This window comes from Bombyx mandarina, chromosome 02 (assembly GCF_030267445.1).
Source record: "Bombyx mandarina strain Sakado chromosome 02, ASM3026744v2".
Lineage (NCBI taxonomy): Eukaryota > Metazoa > Arthropoda > Insecta > Lepidoptera > Bombycidae > Bombyx > Bombyx mandarina.
Genome location: NC_143209.1, coordinates 5,688,262 through 5,708,577, shown reverse-complemented (window position 1 = coordinate 5,708,577; position 20,316 = coordinate 5,688,262). Strand labels below are relative to the sequence as shown.

The following is a 20,316-nucleotide window of genomic DNA, read 5'->3' as shown; positions in this document are numbered from 1 at the left end:
TTAAAACAAAAATAATAAAGAGGATAGTTCACTGGTATCGCTTATATTAATGTCAGACTTTTTGGCGGGAACGCGAGGAGTGAAGGTGTGTGATTTGTTTTATTTTGTCTATTTAGTGTTTCTTCGGGTTTAAATGTGTAATAATGGTGGTTTATTAACTGTTTAATATCTGTGAAAGTGCACAAATGTGGGAAAATTAAACAAAGCCGCTGGACGTAACTTCTCGGGATCCTCCAAAAAGTCCACTGAAAAAATCTTAGTAAATGACCACCATTTTACTCAGATTATATTTCATCTCATATCATCTCATTTAATTTCATCCCAGTTGATTAATGTCTCAAATTAATCATCTTCATATCATTTCACATCATAATATCATTTTTCATAAAAATATGAATATACATTAAAATAAGACATGACTTAAAGGTCTCAGTTACCAGGTCATAAAATCCCTTAAAAAAATATTAATGTCAGTAAGTCAGAGGGCGCTGACGTCACTACCCGCGATAGTGCGTTCTCTGTCTGTCATAAAATAACAAAACTTTCCAGTATATCTCCATTTCTATACTAATATATAAATCTAGTGGTTATTACAGATGTTCCATTATAACTACTGAACCGTGCATCCGATTGACTTGAAACTCGGTATCCATGTAGAACATACATGTACTTAATGGATAGGCTAATGTTTATATGAGCGTTGGACTCCCTACACCAGTTGCGGGGGCGTTAATGATGAGAACCTTTGTGGGGGTGACAAATAATAATGTTAATTTTAAATGCCAAGCGAAGCGGACGGGTACAGCTAGTCATTTATAATGTTTTTATAATTAGCCTTGACGACAAACAATGGCGCGTTGTGGCGGATATACAAGGCGTTGCTCGGGTGACGTCATATACTTTGACCACCTTAAAATGAGCTCTGTCTCTGTTTCAAAACCGAAACACATTACTGCTTCGCGGCAGAAAGAGGCAGGGCGGTGGTGTCTACCCGTGCGGGCTCACAACCCCTCATCACGATGAGCCGGTTGGTGTGAGAAGGTGAATTTGCTTTAACATTCCCCGAATGTCTCCGGATAGCCCTGCCAACTTATAAACTAACTTTATTATATAAATATCATCCAAATCCATGATCGGCCATTTCTGTTTCGATTGATTAACAAACAGTCTTACAAATATAATACATATTAGTACAGATATTTCTCTTATAAGACAATTTTCATGATAAAATTTGTTAATGAACAATAATAATTGTTTAAGCATACATAGGATCCAATCTTATTTCACTGATATTGAGATGTTCACATTTTTTGCCCGGCAATAATTTTATCTCAATTTTTAACAAACAATACTTAACTTAAGACGTTACATTGTGTAATATACACTTTTTGCTGTGACAATGCTAAATTGGGCTCTTCAAGTCCTCTATAAGAAATAATCTACAAAATTTTATATCACTTACTTATAAGTAAACTTAAGGTACTTAAAAACTTACGAGTTAGAGAGAGACAGAGAATCTTGTTCGACCGTGTGTTAACACTGTCAATGTCACTGTCGACGATCGTATGTTAGCTTCACTCGTCTCGTCTGATTATAAGCCCGAATTTTTTTTTGTAGTATATTTTTTCAATGTTTTTAAATTGTATATTACACAATGCACGAGTTATTTTGTTATTTTAACATCAATCTTTCGAGTTAGTCCGGTGGCAGGTAACTGAAGAGCTTGTATTTATCTCTGATGTAGGGGCGGACGTCGTCTTTCTGTAAAATTTTAGAATAAGCATTAACTTAGGTATATACATAAATAAAAATGTGTATGTGTGCAAGTCACACACGGTAGAAGTAAAACTTATAAAAATTAAAAATAATCGTAAGGATCAACCACTCCGCAGTGCAATCGGAGCAGCCTCGCCCTGGGGGAACCGCCAGGTAGGTATGATTTAGCAAGAGAAATACGAGAACGGCTATCAATTGTGTAACATCTCGTCACCGCGATTCAGGAATTGTTGAAGCGTGCACGGACGTCAACAACACACTGAACTAGTCGGGGACGCGAGACCGCGTGGAGCGCTTCGTGATTTGTCGGCGCCGCTCGGAGCCGCTCGGAGCCGCTTCGGCAAGCCAATCGCGGCACACTTATTTTTTCGTTTCATCGAGTTTGAAATCACATCACAACAATTCTAAAGAAGTTTCACATCAAAAATGAATTGCTGTTCGTTAGTCTCGCTCAAACTCGAGAACGGCTGGATCGATTTGACTAATTTTGGTCTTGAATTATTTGTGCTAATCCAGAGAAGGTTTAAAAGGTAGATAAATATGAAAATGCTCGGAATTAAATAAAAATAACAATTTCGTTTTTCCTTTGATGCGTCCCCCGTCGGACGGATTCCTTTTGTTTGTTTTAAGTTTATTTTATACAAAAGTTTAGGTCTTTTATTTATCGATTGAGGCGCTACCAAGTCTGCCGGGTCAGCTAGTTAACATTATAATTATATCGAAGTGCGAAAAGCTAATTTTAAGTTTAAGCTACATTTATCTTTGTAATTATATTAAAGGCGCGTTTTATTTGGTATCAGCATCGACAATTCGATGTTTTTAATTGAACTTCAATTAAGTTTACTCCATTCAAATACCTAACAGAAGATGACTTTTGTGTTATGATATTTTTTCCAATACTTTAAATGGCTCTTAAAGTTGAAAAAATGTCGCGTGAACCAAACAGACTTTGAGTTGTGGATATAGGTATATAACAGGTAATAAGTCATCATCATAACGCTTTTTTTTTATTGCCCTTGTAGGCAGACGAGCATACTGCCCACCTGATTGTGAGTGGTTACCGTAGCCCGTGGACTTCAGGAATGCCAGGGCAGAGTCAAGCCGCTGCCTATAGTTAAGTACTCTCCACAAGAGACTGAGACCTTACAACTCATGCCTTAACGTGGGTGGCGGCATTTACGTTATAGATGTCTATGGGCTCCGGTAACCACTTAAAACAAAAAACAAAAAAAAAACTTCACAGCCAAGTTTTGTCTATTGGTTCCTGGATATAGACAGACCTTAGTGAGTATCGTCAGCGCACTCACCGTGGCCAGATGCTCAAGAAATGGTAAGAGCTTCAGCAGTTCGTTGTCACTCCGATCGACGAACCAGCTGTCTATCGGGATGCCGTTCTCCAGCTGATACCCGAACGCCTGTGTACAAATTCAATTTTATTTTATTTTTTCACTGATGGTAGAACCTTTTGTGAGTCCGCACGGGTGGGTACCACCGCCCTGCCTATTTCTGTCGTGAAGCAGTAATGCGTTGCGGTTTGAAGGGTAGGGCAGCCGTTGTAACTATACTGAGACCTTAAAACTGATATCTCAAGGTGGGTGGCGCATTTACGTTGTAGATGTCTATGGGCTCCAGTAACCACTTAACACCATCGAAGTAATAAAAAAAAAAATTACATAGATGAGTGGACGAACTCACAGCCCACCTGGTGTTAAGTGGTTACTGTAGCCCATGGACATCTACAACGTAAATGCCGCCACCCACCTTGAGACATGAGTTCTAAGGTATCAGTATAGTTACAACGGCTGCCTCGCCCTTCAAACCGAAACGCATTACTGCTTCACGGCAGAAATATGAAATACTAAATTGAAGACGCAATGTAACGCGAAATACAAATCAGCTGACGCCCGGGGTCGACGACCTTCGCTAAGCGATTCACTTTCATTTCACTACCTCAAACACATGCTCAATGACCAGCTCGTTTTCTATCTACGTTCGTGTAGTAATACCATGGGGAACAAATCAGTTCTTATTTTTATATATATTTTTTTTTATGTTTATTATATGAAATCTCAAAATTATTATTGAATCTAAATATTAGGGAGCGGTAGAATCGTTCACACAGCTATGACATACATTTCAAATACAATATTTTATCAGATATTGTCATTTTCACTACAGTACAGTACGTCACAATTGGTGGTAAGCAAGTAGAGTTCAATGAACTATTTCACTAAGATTCACTTTCGGACTAAATAATAATAATAATTCACCATGAATAATTGGTTCAAAGTAAGTATCAGTTGAATGTAATATTTTAAATATATTCAACTGATAATTATTTTTAATAAATGTATCTTTATTTATTTGATTGGTTTTGTTATTTTTAAGTATGTTTCAATGATACTATGTACACATGTGGACTTGTTCTTGTCTATACATATAAATAAAATTGGAGTGTCTGTTTGTAATATTGAAATAGACTCTTTTTACTACATGCGTATAAATATATATGGTACATACACCAAAATAACATTTTTTACAATTTTTTTCTGTCTGTTTGTTTGTTCCGGCTAATCTCTGGAACGGCTGGACCGATTTTGACGGGACTTTCACTTTTATATTATATTTTTATATTTATATTTATTTATTATTAACATAGAAGTAGAAACACAAGCATAATGTGCATCTGTGCTTGAACTAGGTGATAAAACCTGTATCTCAAGCAGCAGTGCTCCTCGTACAAAGAATACAACAGCTTTACTTCACAGAAACAGAAAGTTAATAGACAAGAAATACACTGAAATTCATGGTTTACATAAAAGTGACAAAATGTAAGCTTAAAAATATAAAAATTAACAAAAAAATAATATTGAAATGAATGTATTAATGTACCCTCTGTGTGTAATGAGTCTGCGCATGAATGAGTGTAAGAGGGTGTGTGTGGGTGAAGTCAGAAACATTAAAAGTTATTTAACAAATTTTCAGTGTCCTCATAGTTGAAATTAAGCAACCAATTAAATACAGAAGTTCTGCATTTCTTACTATTTAGGGGATATATATTAAGTTGTTTATTAATTTTATTATAAAGAGTGGGACCCAAGTAGCAAAAGAACCTATGGATAAATTGAGTTTTAAATCGGATGGTTCTACAGACATTATGATTATGTCGCCTCTGTACTAAATTAGGGTTGTAAAAACAAATGGAATGTTGTTTCAAGATTATTTTATAAATAAATGATTGCCGGATACTAAGCACTTCACAATTCTGATAAAGCTGATGTGTAGGGAACCTCTTAGGTTTAAAAGAGCAAACTTTAAGGATGGTCCTCTGAGCTTTCTCTAATGGAAGTAGATTAGTTTTGGGAGCTCCACCCCAAGAAGTAATGCAATAAGACAATATTGACTGACAAAGGGCCTGATAGATTTGTTTAAGTAATTTGAAATCCATAATATGCCGGATTTGCTTGAAAATATAAATAAGTTTCCTCGTGCGGTAGGTAACATGGTTTATATGTTGTTTAAAATTCAAGTTGCTATCAATTATAATCCCCAAATATGTAACACTGCTTGAACGAGACAAGGGGGGGCAAGTGCATTGTGAGTTAATTTTGCAGTTGCCATTGTGTGCGGTTAGACTAAGACTAGCAGGAGGCTGAGTATTTTTACGCATAGTAAAAGTTACCAGTTTGGTTTTATCTGTGTTAAGTGTTAAATAGTTGTAGCGAAGCCAACTGGTGACTATACAGAGACCTTCCTGGGCTTCCCTAAACACACTATCCCATGTTCCAGCAGAAAAGAGTAGAACAGTATCATCAGCATACGAAATAATTTTGCCACGAACAGAATTGAGCTCCAGGAGATCAATGATGTAAATCAAGAACAAAACAGGACCAAGTATACTACCCTGAGGAACGCCATAAGTTACAGGAATGTCTCTGCTGAAATAGTTATCAAATTTGACGCATTGGTAACGGTCAGTTAAATAATCATTAAAGAGTTTCAGTTGAACACCTCTAATCCCAATTTTTTCAAGTTTTTTTGTAAGAATAGGGATAGAAACTGTATCGAATGCCTTCGCCAAATCCAGGAATACACCTAAGGTTTTGTTTCCCTTATCCAAGTCCTGGACTATATACTCTACAAGTTCATAAACCGCGTTGTCAGTAGATTTTCCAGTTCTAAAGCCAAACTGACTATTTGATAACAAGCTGTTAGATTCCAAATACCGTACAAGCCTAGTATTGATCAAGCGTTCTAAAAGCTTGGAGATCGAAGGACAGATAGAAATCGGTCTATAGTTCTGGACCTTGTCTCTTTCACCCGATTTATGTATAGGGATAATGACTGCCTTCTTCAAACAACTCGGAAACGTCCCGTTACTCAGACAAAGGTTAAAAATATAAGTTAAGTGTGTGGCCAATAAGTGACAATGTTGCTTGAGCAAACTGTCACTGACAGGTAGCTGATGATATAAGAAGTAACTTAAGCTACTTTTTTTAAACTAGCTTCGCCCCGCGGCGTCACCCGCGGTACGACAATAACCGCGGGTAGCATCGCGGGACTGAGCTGTCAATAATAAAATTTAATGTTTTCGAAGCGAAGCGAGGGTGGGTCGCTAGTCTGAAATAAAATAAATCATTCATTCATTAATTCATTCAATGACCTGCGGGCTGTTGTCGACGATGACAGTTTTGCGAAGGTCGCGGCCCAGGATCGAGAGGTCCTTCACGTAGTTTCCGTTCACGAGGAGACAGTGTTCCCGGAACAACCTACACATAAAAGAAAATACAATTTTATTGTCTGTCTGTCTGTCTCGTACATGTCATTTATTGATTTTTTTGCATTACTGACACACCCAAACATACACATCTCTCACACACACAATGAATGTACCATTACCCTGCCAAAGCCGTGTGAAAAACTTCTATATTCTGCAGTATATGAGGTAGACTGTTATTCCAATGACATCAGCAAACGTGAGGAAATCAAAAAGTGCTATAGGATAATAATGTACTCCAATTTACACTTTTTTATTTGGCCTTGAGAGGCTATTTCAGTGTAACCCTAACAAGTAGGTACAACAAGTATTTCATCCCATATCATCTCATCTCATCGCATTTCATTTAATTTCATCCCAGTTGATTAATGTCTCAAATTAATCATCTTCTTTTCATTATACTCCATTTTCTCATTTTTCATAAAAATAATAATATAAATTAAAATAAGACAGGACCTAAAGGTCTTAGTTACCAGGTCATGAATCCCGTCGTCTCGAAGTAGGCAGGGTCATTGACCCCGGGCTCTCAAATTAAGCATCTTCATTTCATTTCATCATTTTCATAAAAATAATAATGCAAAATTAAAATAAGACATGACTTAAAGGTCTCAGTTACCAGGTCACGAATCCCTTCGTCTCGTAGTAGGCGGGGTCATTGAACCCAGTGCCCGTGACTCTTTTTTTTATTTTATTTTTATTACTTACATGGGTGGACGAACTCACAGCCCACCTGGTGTTAAGTGGTTACTGGAGCCCATAGACATCTACAATGTAAATGCGCCACCCACCTCGAGATATAAGTTCTAAGGTCTCAATATAGTTACGCACCTGTACTTGATCCAGCGGCGGGAGGGGTCGAGCAGGTTGAGCAGGCGGTCCGCGTAGACCCGCTTGCTGGCCGTGAACAGTATGACCTCGTAGAGACGAGACACGCGCGACAGGAACTCCGCGAAGTGAGGCCGCGTGCGAACGAACACCTGTTCCGCATACAACTTCCATTCATATCTATATATTAATACGTGAAGCAAAAACTTTGTATCCTTTTTTACGAAAATTACGCGGACGGAGTATGAAATTTTCCACACTTATAGAGAATATAGAGAAGAAGTGCACAATGCTAATATTTTTGAGCTATTGCATAGCTTTTATCGCGGGCCTTGAGCGCGGCAACCGAATCATGAAATTCCGTAACGAAAAAAACCTAACACTGTCACTCCGCCTACGATGTAGCTCGCGTTCAACACATTCACGTGTTGCACTTGTGTAGTGTTTGTGAATAAGCGCGTGGCGTGACGTCACACTGCATGCGCATCATGAAAAGTCTGCTCATCTCTCTCTCGCGCGGTCTAGTTTATGAGTGTGAAGAGGACAGTTAAGGTTTTGCTTTTATTAAGGTTTATAGCGTGGTAATCCAAAAACGCATTACTATGTCACATCAAAAAAAGCAAAATACTGTTTAAAAATTGTATTTGAATTATTGCTTTAACAGGCCAAGGTGCGGTTATCAACGTCACTTACAGTATAACGACAATCTTGAAACAGCACTGGAAAATGGAAGCTGGCATCCGGCAACTCTTGAAGGGAACAGTGAACTAATGTCTCGTCCAAGTCCAAAACCTGGCAACAGAGACTTGTATTTACTTTCTGATGTATCTGTTGCTGAGTGGTTACGATGGGCAGCATCATTGCCCTTCATACTATTGGAAATCAATAAAGTACCTAACACAGGATAGTTTTATTGGAACCAGAGATGTTATAAAATATATAGATTTAACATAGTAATAGACTGTTAACTTCATTCTCACTTCATACTTAAGCATCAAATAATTCAATAGTTACAAAAAGCCTGTAGATATAAAGAAATGGAATGACAATCACAATTGCAGTGGATTAATGGATAACCTATCAAAATGTTTGAACACTTCTCAGATATAATAGCAGGCTTACTTAGATTTGTGGTATTGTACAAATAGACCCATTTGACCATCACTATCCAACTTATTTCTGAAACATTCATATAATCCGGCCTAGGACTAGGCCGGGTAGGACTATTACAAACCAAAATTTTGATATTTTATTTCAATTTTATATGCTGTTCATGTATTCTTACCAAGCTGAAGTCAGGGCTGGTTCTGGTCTTCAGTGGTAAAGCTGGATAACGCGCTCGTAATGCCCCCGTGGCCACTGTCTCCAATGGTGGCAACTAAAATAAAGACAAGTTTTTCAGTAAAGGCTTGTAAACGCTCGACGAAAGCGTGAGGGTCAATCTACATATCGACGCTTGAAAGGCAAACGTGACTAAGCGACAATAACTGCTTTGTATATAAATGATAGGCAATAACCGTATTCGATGCGCAAAAAATATATATTTGTAGGTCTTTTAAAATCATTTCAATCCTACAGCTACTAGCTAGATTCGTTAAAAAAATTCTTTTTTTAGGTATTTCACCTTTAAATTAGTCTACTGTAAAGTTCACGCATTGTCGCTTAGTCACGTTTGCCTTTCTAGCGTCGATATGAAACATTCGAAGATTAAATCATCATTATCATCAGCCTATAATAGCTACTGCTGAATTTAGGCCTCTCTAATTGCATGCCAGTGAGCACGATCTTCCACTTCTCTTATCCAGTTATAGCAAGTCAGAAATATAATTTAATTAATTAACTTAACATGATTTAATTTTTAGAGGTCGTCGTGGCCTACAGGATAGGACGTCCGGTGCATTCGTGTCGAGCGATGCACCGGTGTTCGAATCCCGCAGGTGGGTACTAATTTCTCCAATGAAATACGTACTCAACAAATGTTCACGATTTACTTCCACAGTGAAGGAATAACATCGTGTAATAAAAATAAAACCCGCAAAAATTATATTTTGCGTAATTACCGATGGTAGGATCTCTTGAGAGTCCGCGCGGGTAGGTACAACCACCCTGCCTACTTCTGCCGTGAAGCAGTAATGCATTTCGGTTTGAAGGGGGGGCAGCGGTTGTAACTATACTCGAAGCCTTAGAACTGATATCTCAAGGTGGGTGGTGTATTTACGTTGTAGATGTCTATGGGCTCCGGCAACAACACCAGCTATGAGCTCGTCCACCCATCTAAGCAATAATAAAAAAACAAACATAAATATCGAATAGTATTAGAATAGTTACCTGTTTAATGAACAAATAGGGATCAAAGGCATCTACCCATGAAGAGATCTGTTCACAATCAACCCGACTGCTACAAGACGATATCACATCGGCTGCTTCCTCCTTTCAAGAGAACGGTTTTATTATTACAAACATAAATAGACAGAAGTGAATATTTTAACAAAAAGCATTTTTAAGTATGTTGCATAAAAAACATTTGCGTTTAAACTTTAGAATTTGACTACGATTGAATCACATCCAATGCCAATAATAAATAGATTAACCCAAGTTCTTACAAGTAGTGGTGTGATGAACAATTTAAATATAATAACATGTCATAAAAAAATTGTGACATTGCCGTAGTTTAGGCAGTTAAAAAAAAATTATTTCATAAAATAATTTTAATTTACAAATGTCGTCTCATAATTGTTTTTAGTGTTTAAGAGAAGAGTAATTATAATCAGATAACCAACCTCAATGTCAGTGGGCGTTTGCTCATCGTGACAAGTCAATGAAGACTCATCTGCTGTTAAATCGGTGCCATTCTGTGAACAATATATTGCTTATCTAAATTTTACATTTAAAATATTATGCAGTTTATTAGGTTCATATAGAGGGTGTCACGAGATATTCAACTCACTGAGATTTGACGGAAATATGATGAAAACTTGATGCGAGAATGATTATGCTACCACTCATTTATAATTCACTTCATTGATGACAGTTACTAGTGGTAGTATAATCATTCTCCTATCAAGTGTTCAATCATATTTTTCTTAAATCTCAATGAGTTGAATTTCTCATGACACATGAATACCTATGTAATGTATCAGTAACTGTTTCTTTTAGAGAATATTAGTTACCCAGGCATGCGTGTCATCGTTGAGGCTGTGTGTAATGCCAGCGAGGAAGGCGGTGGTGGGGCTCCGTGCGGAGAGGGCGCGCAGTCGCTCCATGGCGCCGCCCTGGGAGCATGTCGACGATATCTCGCATTCCGAAGTACGGACGTAACCATCACGCTCGTCTAGGGCAGAGAGATCCTCCTGTATCCGAAATACCAACATGATTACTTCACTTCATTGAGTAAATTTCTGGGGACAAAGTTAAAACGCTTACTACAAAGTCAATGAATATCTAGAAGATTGCACAAAGTGGGAATGAGTTGCTCGCTCCGGGCATTTTAATATTGCAATAATTGTTACGTTATAATAATCATTGTAAAAATGAATATTTAAAAATAAATCTAATATTAAAAAAAAAAGGCAAGACCGCTGAGTTTCTTGCCAATTCTTCTCAGGACGGAGGCTAGTTTTTGTGAATTGGCGGTTGTTCTTTTGACGTTCAACAAGTATGTACTTTCATTTATGTTGAATAAAAATTATTTTACTTGATTTGAATTAAACTGTTACGATAGTAAGTTTGTAGTCAGAAAACCGTGATGGTCGTTTTGAGAGATAATGAAATTCGTTGTAGCTCCAGCGTCTAGGACCATCTATCCTTAATGTCAAGATAAATTATTCAATTACTTATACACAAGTTTACTATTCCTTAACATTAACTAGTGCTAGAGTATTTTGCAATGGGTTTTTTTTTTTTTTTATTGCTTAGCTGTGTGGACGAGCTCACAGCCCACCTGATGTTAAGTGGTCACTGGAGCCCATAGACATCTACAACGTAAATGCGCCACACACCTTGAGATATAGTTCTAAGGTCTCAGTACAGTCACAACGGCTGCCCCACCCTTCAAACCGAAACGCATTACTGCTTCACGGCAGAAAATAGGCGAGGCGGTGGTACCTACCCGTGCGGACTCACAAGAGTTCCTACCACCAGTAATTACGCAAATTATAATTTTGCGGGTTTCATTTTTATTACACGATGTTATTCCTTCACCGTGGAAGTCAATCGTGAACATTTGTTGAGTACGTATTTCATTAGAAAAATTGGTACCCGCCCGCGGGATTCGAACACCGGTGCATCGCTTCAACACGAATGCACCGGACGTCTTATCCGTTAGGCCACAACGACTTCAAAATTTACTACAATGCTCGTTATTTTGATCTCAAGTGATCCGCTTCTTTGGGGAATATAATAATCCAGTACTACATTGAAAGAGCCTTCATCAAATAAATCAAATATTACGTTAAAAGAAAATTGTTAATGTAGCTCACAGTTTTTTCGATTCAAAGCTGTAATAGCATGGAACTAAACTATGCTGCCACATTAGTCACTTGCACATTTATTGTTGTAATTTTTTAAATATAAATCAACTCTTTGATTCACCTTGTGGTTTCAAAATTGTTCATATAAAAAAAATATCAAAAAAATTTCAATACCAAAAAATTTACATTTCTCATTTGTTCTTAAAACCAGGTACGTTTAAAATCTTAATTATTTGCTTTCCATTTTCAAAACTCGATTTTTGCTCTATGATTCACACCTGGACATATTTATCTCCATTAGCAAGGAACTCAGTGCAGGGGTCCAGGTCATCAGTTGTCGATGTGGGCTGATACATCTCCAAGTCATTGCTGGACTTCCTACGTTTCAACAGCCTCTTTTCTGTTGAGTTGGACCTTGATATATTCTGAAAATATATATATTTTTTATTGCATAGATGAGCGGCATGTTCACAGCCCACCTGATGTTAAGTGGTTACCGGAGCCCATAGACATTTACAAAGTAAACGTCATTATCCACCTTGAAATATGAGTTTTACTAAGGAGGCTAGTTTTGGTGAATTGGCAGTAGTTCTTTTTGACGTTCAACCAGTATGTACTATCATTTATGTTGAATTTTTTTTTTTGAATCGATTGATTTGATAGTCTTAGTATAATTACAAAGGCAAAAGAAAGTAAGAATTATCCATAAGAATTTGAAAATTCAATCAACTTTAAACAAATTGTGATATATTTATTTTTTATGTTTACTTACATTCTTCTCTTCCTTTTCAGTTGTCATTACTCTAGCTGCTTTATCAGCCAGATAATTAATATCATCATCGGTGCTAGCTGGCAGATTGATCAGCTTCTCACAGTCAACAATTGCGATGAAATCATTCAAACAGTCATTTGGAAGACATAGCTCAGATGATTCTACATTTTCAGAGTCAGATTCTTCAGACTTTGAAGTTGGGAAATCAACAAAGGTTGTTGTGTGAGGTTCGTACATTGTAATGTCATTCTCATCTGACCAACTGGGAGATTCGGTTTGTGTTTTCTTAGTCTTCTTTTTAGGGCTCTCGTTGTTCGAGCTGATGGCCTTTGGACTTGATAAGCCTATTTGACGGACTTTGCGTATTGGTGAATTGTTTAATGATACTGACTTGTTATCAATGCGTTTTGTTTTCCTAGGAGAAGAGATTGCAGATGATATTTCATTTTTTCTCAATTCACGGTTCAGAGAACTGTGACGTAGCTGAACACTTCTGGTAGTGGTAACCTCCTTCTTTGTTGTAGAAACTTTATCATTGTGTGATTTTTTAATGATAGTAGACGGAGTCATTGTGTCTTTGTTAGGCCTAACCACTGTTTGAAAGATTGGTTTAGTATTTTTCGGAACGTCTTTGATTTTAGGGCGAGGTTTATGTATTTCCACTGGCTTTTCCATGCTGCGAGGTGTTCTCACTGGTCTAGTTTTCAATCTCTGTGACCTTGTAACACAGTGGTAGTCAGATAGGGCATTTTTAACTGTATCGTGTTTCAATGCCTTCCTCCAAGTGTTGGTTGGCTTTGGAAGACTTTTGACAATGCACTTCGTTAATTGGGCTGATCTTGATGTTGCTTTCGTTGAGAGCGGGCGCTCTCTTTTTCTACTTCTTAACCGCATTGCAGGTATGAAGGTAAACTTAACCTGGAAAATGGTATTTACAAACAGAATTGAAAAACTCTTTTTTTTTATTGCATTAGATGAAATTACCACTATTATTTTACTACTATTTTAGTTCTCTAAACATCAGGTAGGTTTACTTTAAATGAATTATTTTGTTGTAAAATATTGGCGTATTGTAATTTTATCTGACAATCGCCTAAAAAATTTTTTAATGAAAACTTTTAAACAATACAATTTTTTGAATTTAATTAGATGGATTGAAGAAGTTAGCCCATCGCTGTTTTCGTTTAATTATAATTAGATCATTTTATTGTTGATTTAATTAAAATCTACAAATGGGTATTTTTACTTTATGTATAAAAATACAAAATTAAGTTTTAGACTTACATGTAAATTCTTGGCAGAAAAGAATACTTTCCACTTTAAGCAGCACTGGATATATTTAAAAAATTTTAGAATCTAAATGATCTTAAGCATTTAATTCGTACTTGTGTACATTATTTTTAAATTTACTCCTGCATTTTTATTTTTTCGCAAATGTAATAGTCGCAACTGCTTCGCGCCTTTTTGTAGCATAACTTTCTACGGGAAATCAAAGCTGATTTACCCGTATAGTACACCACAACCACAAAAAGTTTTACTAAATGTCATGTTTCAAAACTTTCATGACTTTATTACAGAAATTATCACATTATTCGCAACGCGAAACAAAAAGAGCGGCACTACAGCAATATCGATTTTTCCAGAGATCGACGAAAAATTTTTGGGTTTCTATGTTGAAAATTACGCATCCGGCAAACATAAAACAATGTCTGTTCGCGAAAATGAAGTTTCAAAGCAGTAATATCAATTAATTACATGATCTTTTCCAATCGGTAACACAAAAGCCAAACAAATGTCAAAATGGCGGCGGATCTCTTTACTCTTTGTGTTTACAAATTTTACCGAGGTGGCGCTGTAGCGGGCGCATGCGTTTTGATATTGCATGCGCAAATTGCACTTAAAATCGATAAAATGTGACAGAAAAGTGACGTGGCTTATTGGTTTTTAAAACGGTAAAATTCTGAATTGATTATAAATTTTGTATTAAATTATAAAACATAATCGATTTCTAAGCAAATATTTTTTCAAACAATTTTTTTCAATAAATCTCACCCATGATTTTGTATTGTAGTGACATCTATACAAATAGAAAATAGAAATCCGTCATAAACCCGAAGCTCCAATGACAATTTTATTACAACTAATAAAAATAGCAAATATAAAAATAATAAAAATAATAATACTAAAAATAGCGCAAGACATTGCCTATTAATTGGTCCACCCTTCAATTCGGAGTACATGATCGCGTTAAGACAGAAACGTCTGATGGCACCTACCCACATTAACTGACAGTACGTTCTATTGCCTACATTATGCTATAAATCTCTCTGCAAAATAGTGAGAATTTACGAAGATACAAGACGTATATTTTGTACTAGCGACCCGCCCTCGCTTCGCTTCGGAAACATTAAAACATACATGAAACCAAAAAAAAAAAAAGAAAAAAAATATTTAAAAAAGTAGCCTATGTTCATCAGGTACAATGTCGGCTTCTAATGGAAAAAGAATTTTTCAAATCGGTCCAGTAGTTTCGGAGCCTATTCGAAACAAACAAACAAACAAACAAATCTTTCCTCTTTATAATATTAGTATAGATATAAAATAAAAAAAATTTTCTTTCAAAAACACTTTTTTTTACTTTTAAAAAATAAATTTCAACGATTTATTTCTGTCAGCTACCAAAACAGGTTTATTTTTTTTATTTTTTAAACTTTTATTTATGAAACACTTGTAGAGTTTAAAAGTTTTAAACGGTTTTTTTCCTACCTACCTATGCTGATAGCCTTGAGAGACTATTTTAGCTTCGCCTTAGCGTGTGGGTAAGTTCACGGGGCTCAAACCGAAGTGTGCTAACACTGACCCTAGGAAGAGCAGTGCTTCGTAGAATATACCACCGGATCGGAAACGCCACCCACTTAGAAGATCCGGCGAGAAACTCAGTGGGCTGTGTCTATGGGTTAATTTACTCGTCAAGCCCTTCGTTACAAGCGACAGGCTCGGTGAGGATGGTGACCGGTGCTTGAGGCACCTAAAAGCACCGTTTTTGGATCGGGAGGATCCGTAATGACGTGCTTAGGGCAACGTCAACTTTACTTTTACTACTCGGTCCCCAGGATCGGGTATGTAATTCCCGGCGGCCACAAGAGGGTTTTAGTGACATGCTGCCTTTTCAAAGTGGCGCGATGATGCCGACTGTATATACTTACGAACTGAGTCAAGCTCCAGGTCATCATGGAGTTCCCCATTCCTTAGGAACCATGGTGCTCCGACGGCAATCCTGCAAAAACGGGATTGAATGACTTGAAGGTGCTTGAAGGTGCGTGAGTGAACACTACACTTGCAGAGGTCATGCGCACGGGGCGTATGCAAGTTTTGTAGAGTTTCACCTTGTTACGAAGGGACAATAATTTACTTCGCTGTTACGGTTAATAAGTTAGTATTTTTATACCATTACGTATATATTATTTTCTTAATCGCCAATAACCCGAGCGTCTGATTCGGGTTTGCCGGACGGGAAGGCAGGCTCACGGGGCTTGGCCTGTGGGAATTTTCTACCATCTACATAGAAAAAATAGCACTTCGTTGAATTTACCACCGGATTGGAATTTCAACCCACTGAGAAGTTACTGTTAGACGGTTGTATTTGAGGGGACTGGGCTCTGGAGGTGAGGCGCTATTTTAAAACACTGACTTCATGGTTAATATATATTACAAACATTACACATTTACAATATTTTATGTTTATATAACCCTAGGATGTTTCACTGTCTGTGTTTAAGAATTTCTCGTCATGACTGAAGAGAAAACAATCACCTGTTTTAAAAATTTTAATTAACATTCCTATATTCGAAAACTGTTACTTTATATGTAACAAGTGTTACTTACACATTCAAACTCCAACAGTTAGATACGACGAGAAATTCAGTGAGTTGTGTCCGTGAGTCAAGTTGGACTTCGAACTTATTTGAATTCGAGCAGGACGGTGATCGGTGTCTGGAATGCACTTAAGCCTTAGCCTATAAGCACCGAGAGTAAATTGGGAAGTCAAAGTATTAACACGACCACATTCCTTGGGTTTTAGCAAAAAAATCTGAAACCTAATTTTAATACATAATTGAAGAACTAAGTATTTAAATAAAATGTATAAAGATTTTATGGTGTTTTTTGTAACAACGCTTACGCCAAAACCAATTATCCAATTTACATTATTCAATCAACATTACGATATTATTAAGGATATTAGGATATCGAAATTTGGGCTTAAAAGTCGAGTGAGCAATGGTCGGAAACTAAAAAAGAAAGTAATTATTGATTTGACGGAAGCCGCCTGGAAGCGGAGCCGACAGATTTAGATTTGAATTTAAATTCCAATTCAACTCTTGTTGTTGATATTGTGTGTTTAATACTCACACAATACTAAACTGAGTATTAATACTCAAGTCTACTATTAACTGAATAGTTAAAAATCAATTACAATAAATCAGAACGAATACGTATTAAATATGTCGAATAATTCGGAAACTTCCCTAAGCCAACGAGATGTAAGTTCAAAAAATTATTATTTGCATAAATAAATTAATTGCTTAACAGAAAGATTTACAAAATTCGCAGATTATTGTCATAGCCTAGGTTTCGTGATGACCAGCTGCCATTTTGTAGTAGGGACTTCCATGTAATTAACGTATTTAAGAAAAGGTTCTAACGATCTTGTTTGTTCTGAAGTACACATTTAAATCAAAGAAAAATTACTAAAGTTGGGTCTCTACGTCATTAAATTACCAAGTAAACTTAGTTGCGGCTTATGCGCTAAGTTGATAAGAACTTATGCTAACAAAGATACAGCATGTTTAGTATATTTTGCTATTTTCATAGTGTTGTGTCCAATAGTTGTGCTTTATTACATGTATATATTTATTTATAATTAGATAGATAGGTGGTTCACGACCCACCTGGTGGTAAAGTGGTTCCCGGAGCATATTATCAGGAATGATACCACCACCCTGCCTATTTCTTCCGTGAAGCAGTAATGAGTTTCGATTTTAAGAGCCAAGGTGAGTGGCGCATTTGCGTCGTAGATGTCTATAGGCTCCAGTAACCACTTAACATCAGGTGGGCAGTGAGATCGTCCATCCACTTGATAAAAAAAAATTTAGCAGACCTAGAGCAAACATCTAAAATACAGTTTTCTTTTTCTTTTCAGAAGGCAGCTGAGCTGCCTATGGAGCTGGAATCCATAAGGGCCTTGAATGCCTGCCTCCAGGCTTATTTAGAACACATTAGAAATGTCAAACGAAACCTGTTAGCTATGAATGACAACTACAGAGATTTGGAAGATGTCAATCGCCAGTGGCAAGAAGTTGTGGAATTCAGGAGAGAGTAAATCAACTTCAGGATGTTGGGTGTATTGGAACCGTTCCCAAAAACATCTAGTATCTAGTAGTGTCGGTGATTCCTAATAACCTAACAGTACCAAGAAAGTAAATGACAAAAATGCATAATGTTCTTTGTGTAATAACAGTCAAAAATCAACTGACTGCAGGAATCTAGTTATGAATGAATGGGGATGGTTACCAACTGCACTCGTATTGTCTTACGTATTATTTCACGAAATATTAAAATAACAAGTACTTATACTTAGAAATACTGGGTTCATTCCACTTTTTAGTTTTAATAGGATCCCATATTTCAATAATGTTGCAAGTCCCATGATAATGGGTAGATTGAAGACTGTGAGTGCTATGTTAGAAACTACTACATCTGTCTACCCTTTTTCTAGTCAGTTTTTGGGTGTTGCCATTGAAATTCTACTTGCCCCAACAATATGTATTCTATATTGACAATTTTTTGGGATTTTTTTGAGAACATTTTTTTTTTTCCTATACTGAATAGTAGTGCACTACTCGCTTAAGCCTAGTGTACCGTGGTTACCGGAGCTCATAGAAATCACAATAAGAATACTGTCCACCCAGAGACACCAAGAGGTCAAAGTCCCAGTTGTTGTATCAAACCTTCAACACATAACTGCTTCGTGGCAGAATAAACATGATAGTGGTACCTGCTCATAAGTGCTTACAAACACAACCTACCACCGGTAATACGACATTCCCAGAATCTCTTATAGAAGTAGAGGACAGTAGCTATTAGAAAAGCAGTCATATATATGTCTCGTTTTTTAGAATTACCTAAGATATGTCTAGTGTATCAGAAAGTAAAGCTTCAATTGCAGTCACTGTCTGTATTTGTTCTTCCTGGCATGTGTTTGATAACACCATAATAAAAATATAGGCATTGTGTGTGTCGCATTTTCTTTTACACTTTTTTTTACATGACAGTGTCTATGTTAAAACAATCTCTGCTGCATATGAGTCGTCTATTATCAAAGGTGGCAATCTGTGCATTTGAACAAAAAAATGTTATTGAATGTCAATACAGATTGATTTGAATATAATCGTCTCCTTCAAAGAATACGGTTCAAAACCTGCATTAAATAAAGGTTAGTACTTAACCTGTTATTTATCTAAGATGTCGTTCAGAAGAGTTTTGTGACTGCCAATGGAATACAAAGTCAATAATTCGTTTTTCTGATTTACCAATAATTGTCCAAAAGTCACATTGCCGGTTTTGATAATAGTCGACTCATATAAATACATATAATCGTTTGTAATGTATTGAGTCTGCTCTTGAAAATTACCATTGGTGTTAGAATATTTATAGTTTTAATACACATATAAGATTAACATTATTTATTTTCTAATAATTATTACTGAAAGCTACCTGCATTATGTGATTGTCACTAAATATATCATGTAATACTAGTCAGTCTACTAAGTGAACATTCATAGCTAAAATTTAATTTTCATAATATTACGGGAAAGGTTTTTAATATATTGATGGCTATGTTTAATGGAATACATTTTATTAAAATATACATTAAAATTAATGGTAATAAACCATAATCTTTTTAATAATAATAATGTGTATACAATACTCTTTACATGTAATTAGATGACCATCAGCAGCTTTGTAGTTATTGTAGTATCAAGAGATATTAGTGTGAATGCATGGAAGTAACATCATATTTCTGAAAATTTGCAAATGTCCTATGTTATCAGGACGAGAGGCGGAAGGATCTACATCTGAATTCATTTCATTACTCTGAATGTGAACAGCTGTGCGAAAAAGTTCATGAAACTTTAAATATTCAATCAAAATAGTCTGTCCGGATACCAAGGAAAACATAAGAATGGTTTGAAAAAATTTATAATTCACATAATAGTTATTATCAAACCCTGCAAAAACTGAATTCCGCAAAAGCGAATTTTAATATACAAAGTAGATCCGACCTTTATATTCTCGTCATCAAGACAATATTATAATCGGTTACTGTATTCAAACATCTATCAGTGGAATTTTCATAATATAATCTTGTAGTCCTGTAGTCCATGTAGTTTTTTCTGTAACAATAAAAAAAAAAAAAAATAATTGTAAATTGGTTTTATTTTTATTATAAATCGAAGTGTATTGAGGCATTGGCGCCTTTAAAGATTATACATTTTTTTATATTACTTAGACGGGTGGACTATCTCACTGCTCACTTGGTTTTAAATCGAAGGGTATGTGATTTATATAGGAATGCTATTTGATTCATGCGACATTTTCGCAACTCTACACGAGAGTCATTTAAAAATATAGTAATA

General features: G+C 36.2%; 2 protein-coding genes across 2 annotated transcripts; one reads left to right on the top strand and one right to left on the bottom strand.

The window, feature by feature from the left end:
- Nucleotides 1-273: 273 nt before the first annotated feature.
- LOC114245706 (uncharacterized) lies at nucleotides 274-14,563 on the bottom strand. The gene is made up of 12 exons (XM_089733515.1): nucleotides 13,904-14,563; nucleotides 12,620-13,537; nucleotides 12,126-12,272; nucleotides 10,549-10,728; nucleotides 10,159-10,230; nucleotides 9,707-9,808; nucleotides 8,664-8,756; nucleotides 8,072-8,170; nucleotides 7,382-7,530; nucleotides 6,440-6,545; nucleotides 3,084-3,191; nucleotides 274-1,761 (listed from the first exon to the last, which is right to left on the bottom strand). The coding sequence occupies exons 2-12, from the start codon at nucleotides 13,511-13,513 to the stop codon at nucleotides 1,696-1,698; spliced, it is 2,016 nt and encodes a 671-aa protein (XP_089589641.1). The 5' UTR covers nucleotides 13,514-13,537; nucleotides 13,904-14,563; the 3' UTR covers nucleotides 274-1,695.
- Nucleotides 14,564-16,913: 2,350 nt separating this feature from the next.
- LOC114245680 (uncharacterized) lies at nucleotides 16,914-19,569 on the top strand. Its single transcript, XM_028177934.2, has 2 exons — nucleotides 16,914-17,160; nucleotides 17,820-19,569. Exons 1-2 carry the CDS (start codon nucleotides 17,122-17,124, stop codon nucleotides 17,997-17,999), a joined length of 219 nt encoding a protein of 72 aa, XP_028033735.1. The 5' UTR covers nucleotides 16,914-17,121; the 3' UTR covers nucleotides 18,000-19,569.
- The last annotated feature ends 747 nt before the right edge of the window (nucleotides 19,570-20,316 follow it).

Bases quoted from the DNA above. Each gene is read 5' to 3' on its own strand.
- LOC114245706 (XM_089733515.1), bottom strand. From the start codon at position 13,513: ATGCGGTTAAGAAGTAGAAAAAGAGAGCGCCCGCTCTCAACGAAAGCA. The intron at 12,273-12,619 runs GTAAGTAAACAT...ATATATTTTCAG, and splicing joins CTGAAAAGGAAGAGAAGAAT to AATATATCAAGGTCCAACTC. The intron at 8,757-9,706 runs GTAACTATTCTA...TCTTTATTTTAG, and splicing joins CCTATTTGTTCATTAAACAG to TTGCCACCATTGGAGACAGT.
- LOC114245680 (XM_028177934.2), top strand. From the start codon at position 17,122: ATGTCGAATAATTCGGAAACTTCCCTAAGCCAACGAGAT. The intron at 17,161-17,819 runs GTAAGTTCAAAA...TTTTCTTTTCAG, and splicing joins CTTCCCTAAGCCAACGAGAT to AAGGCAGCTGAGCTGCCTAT.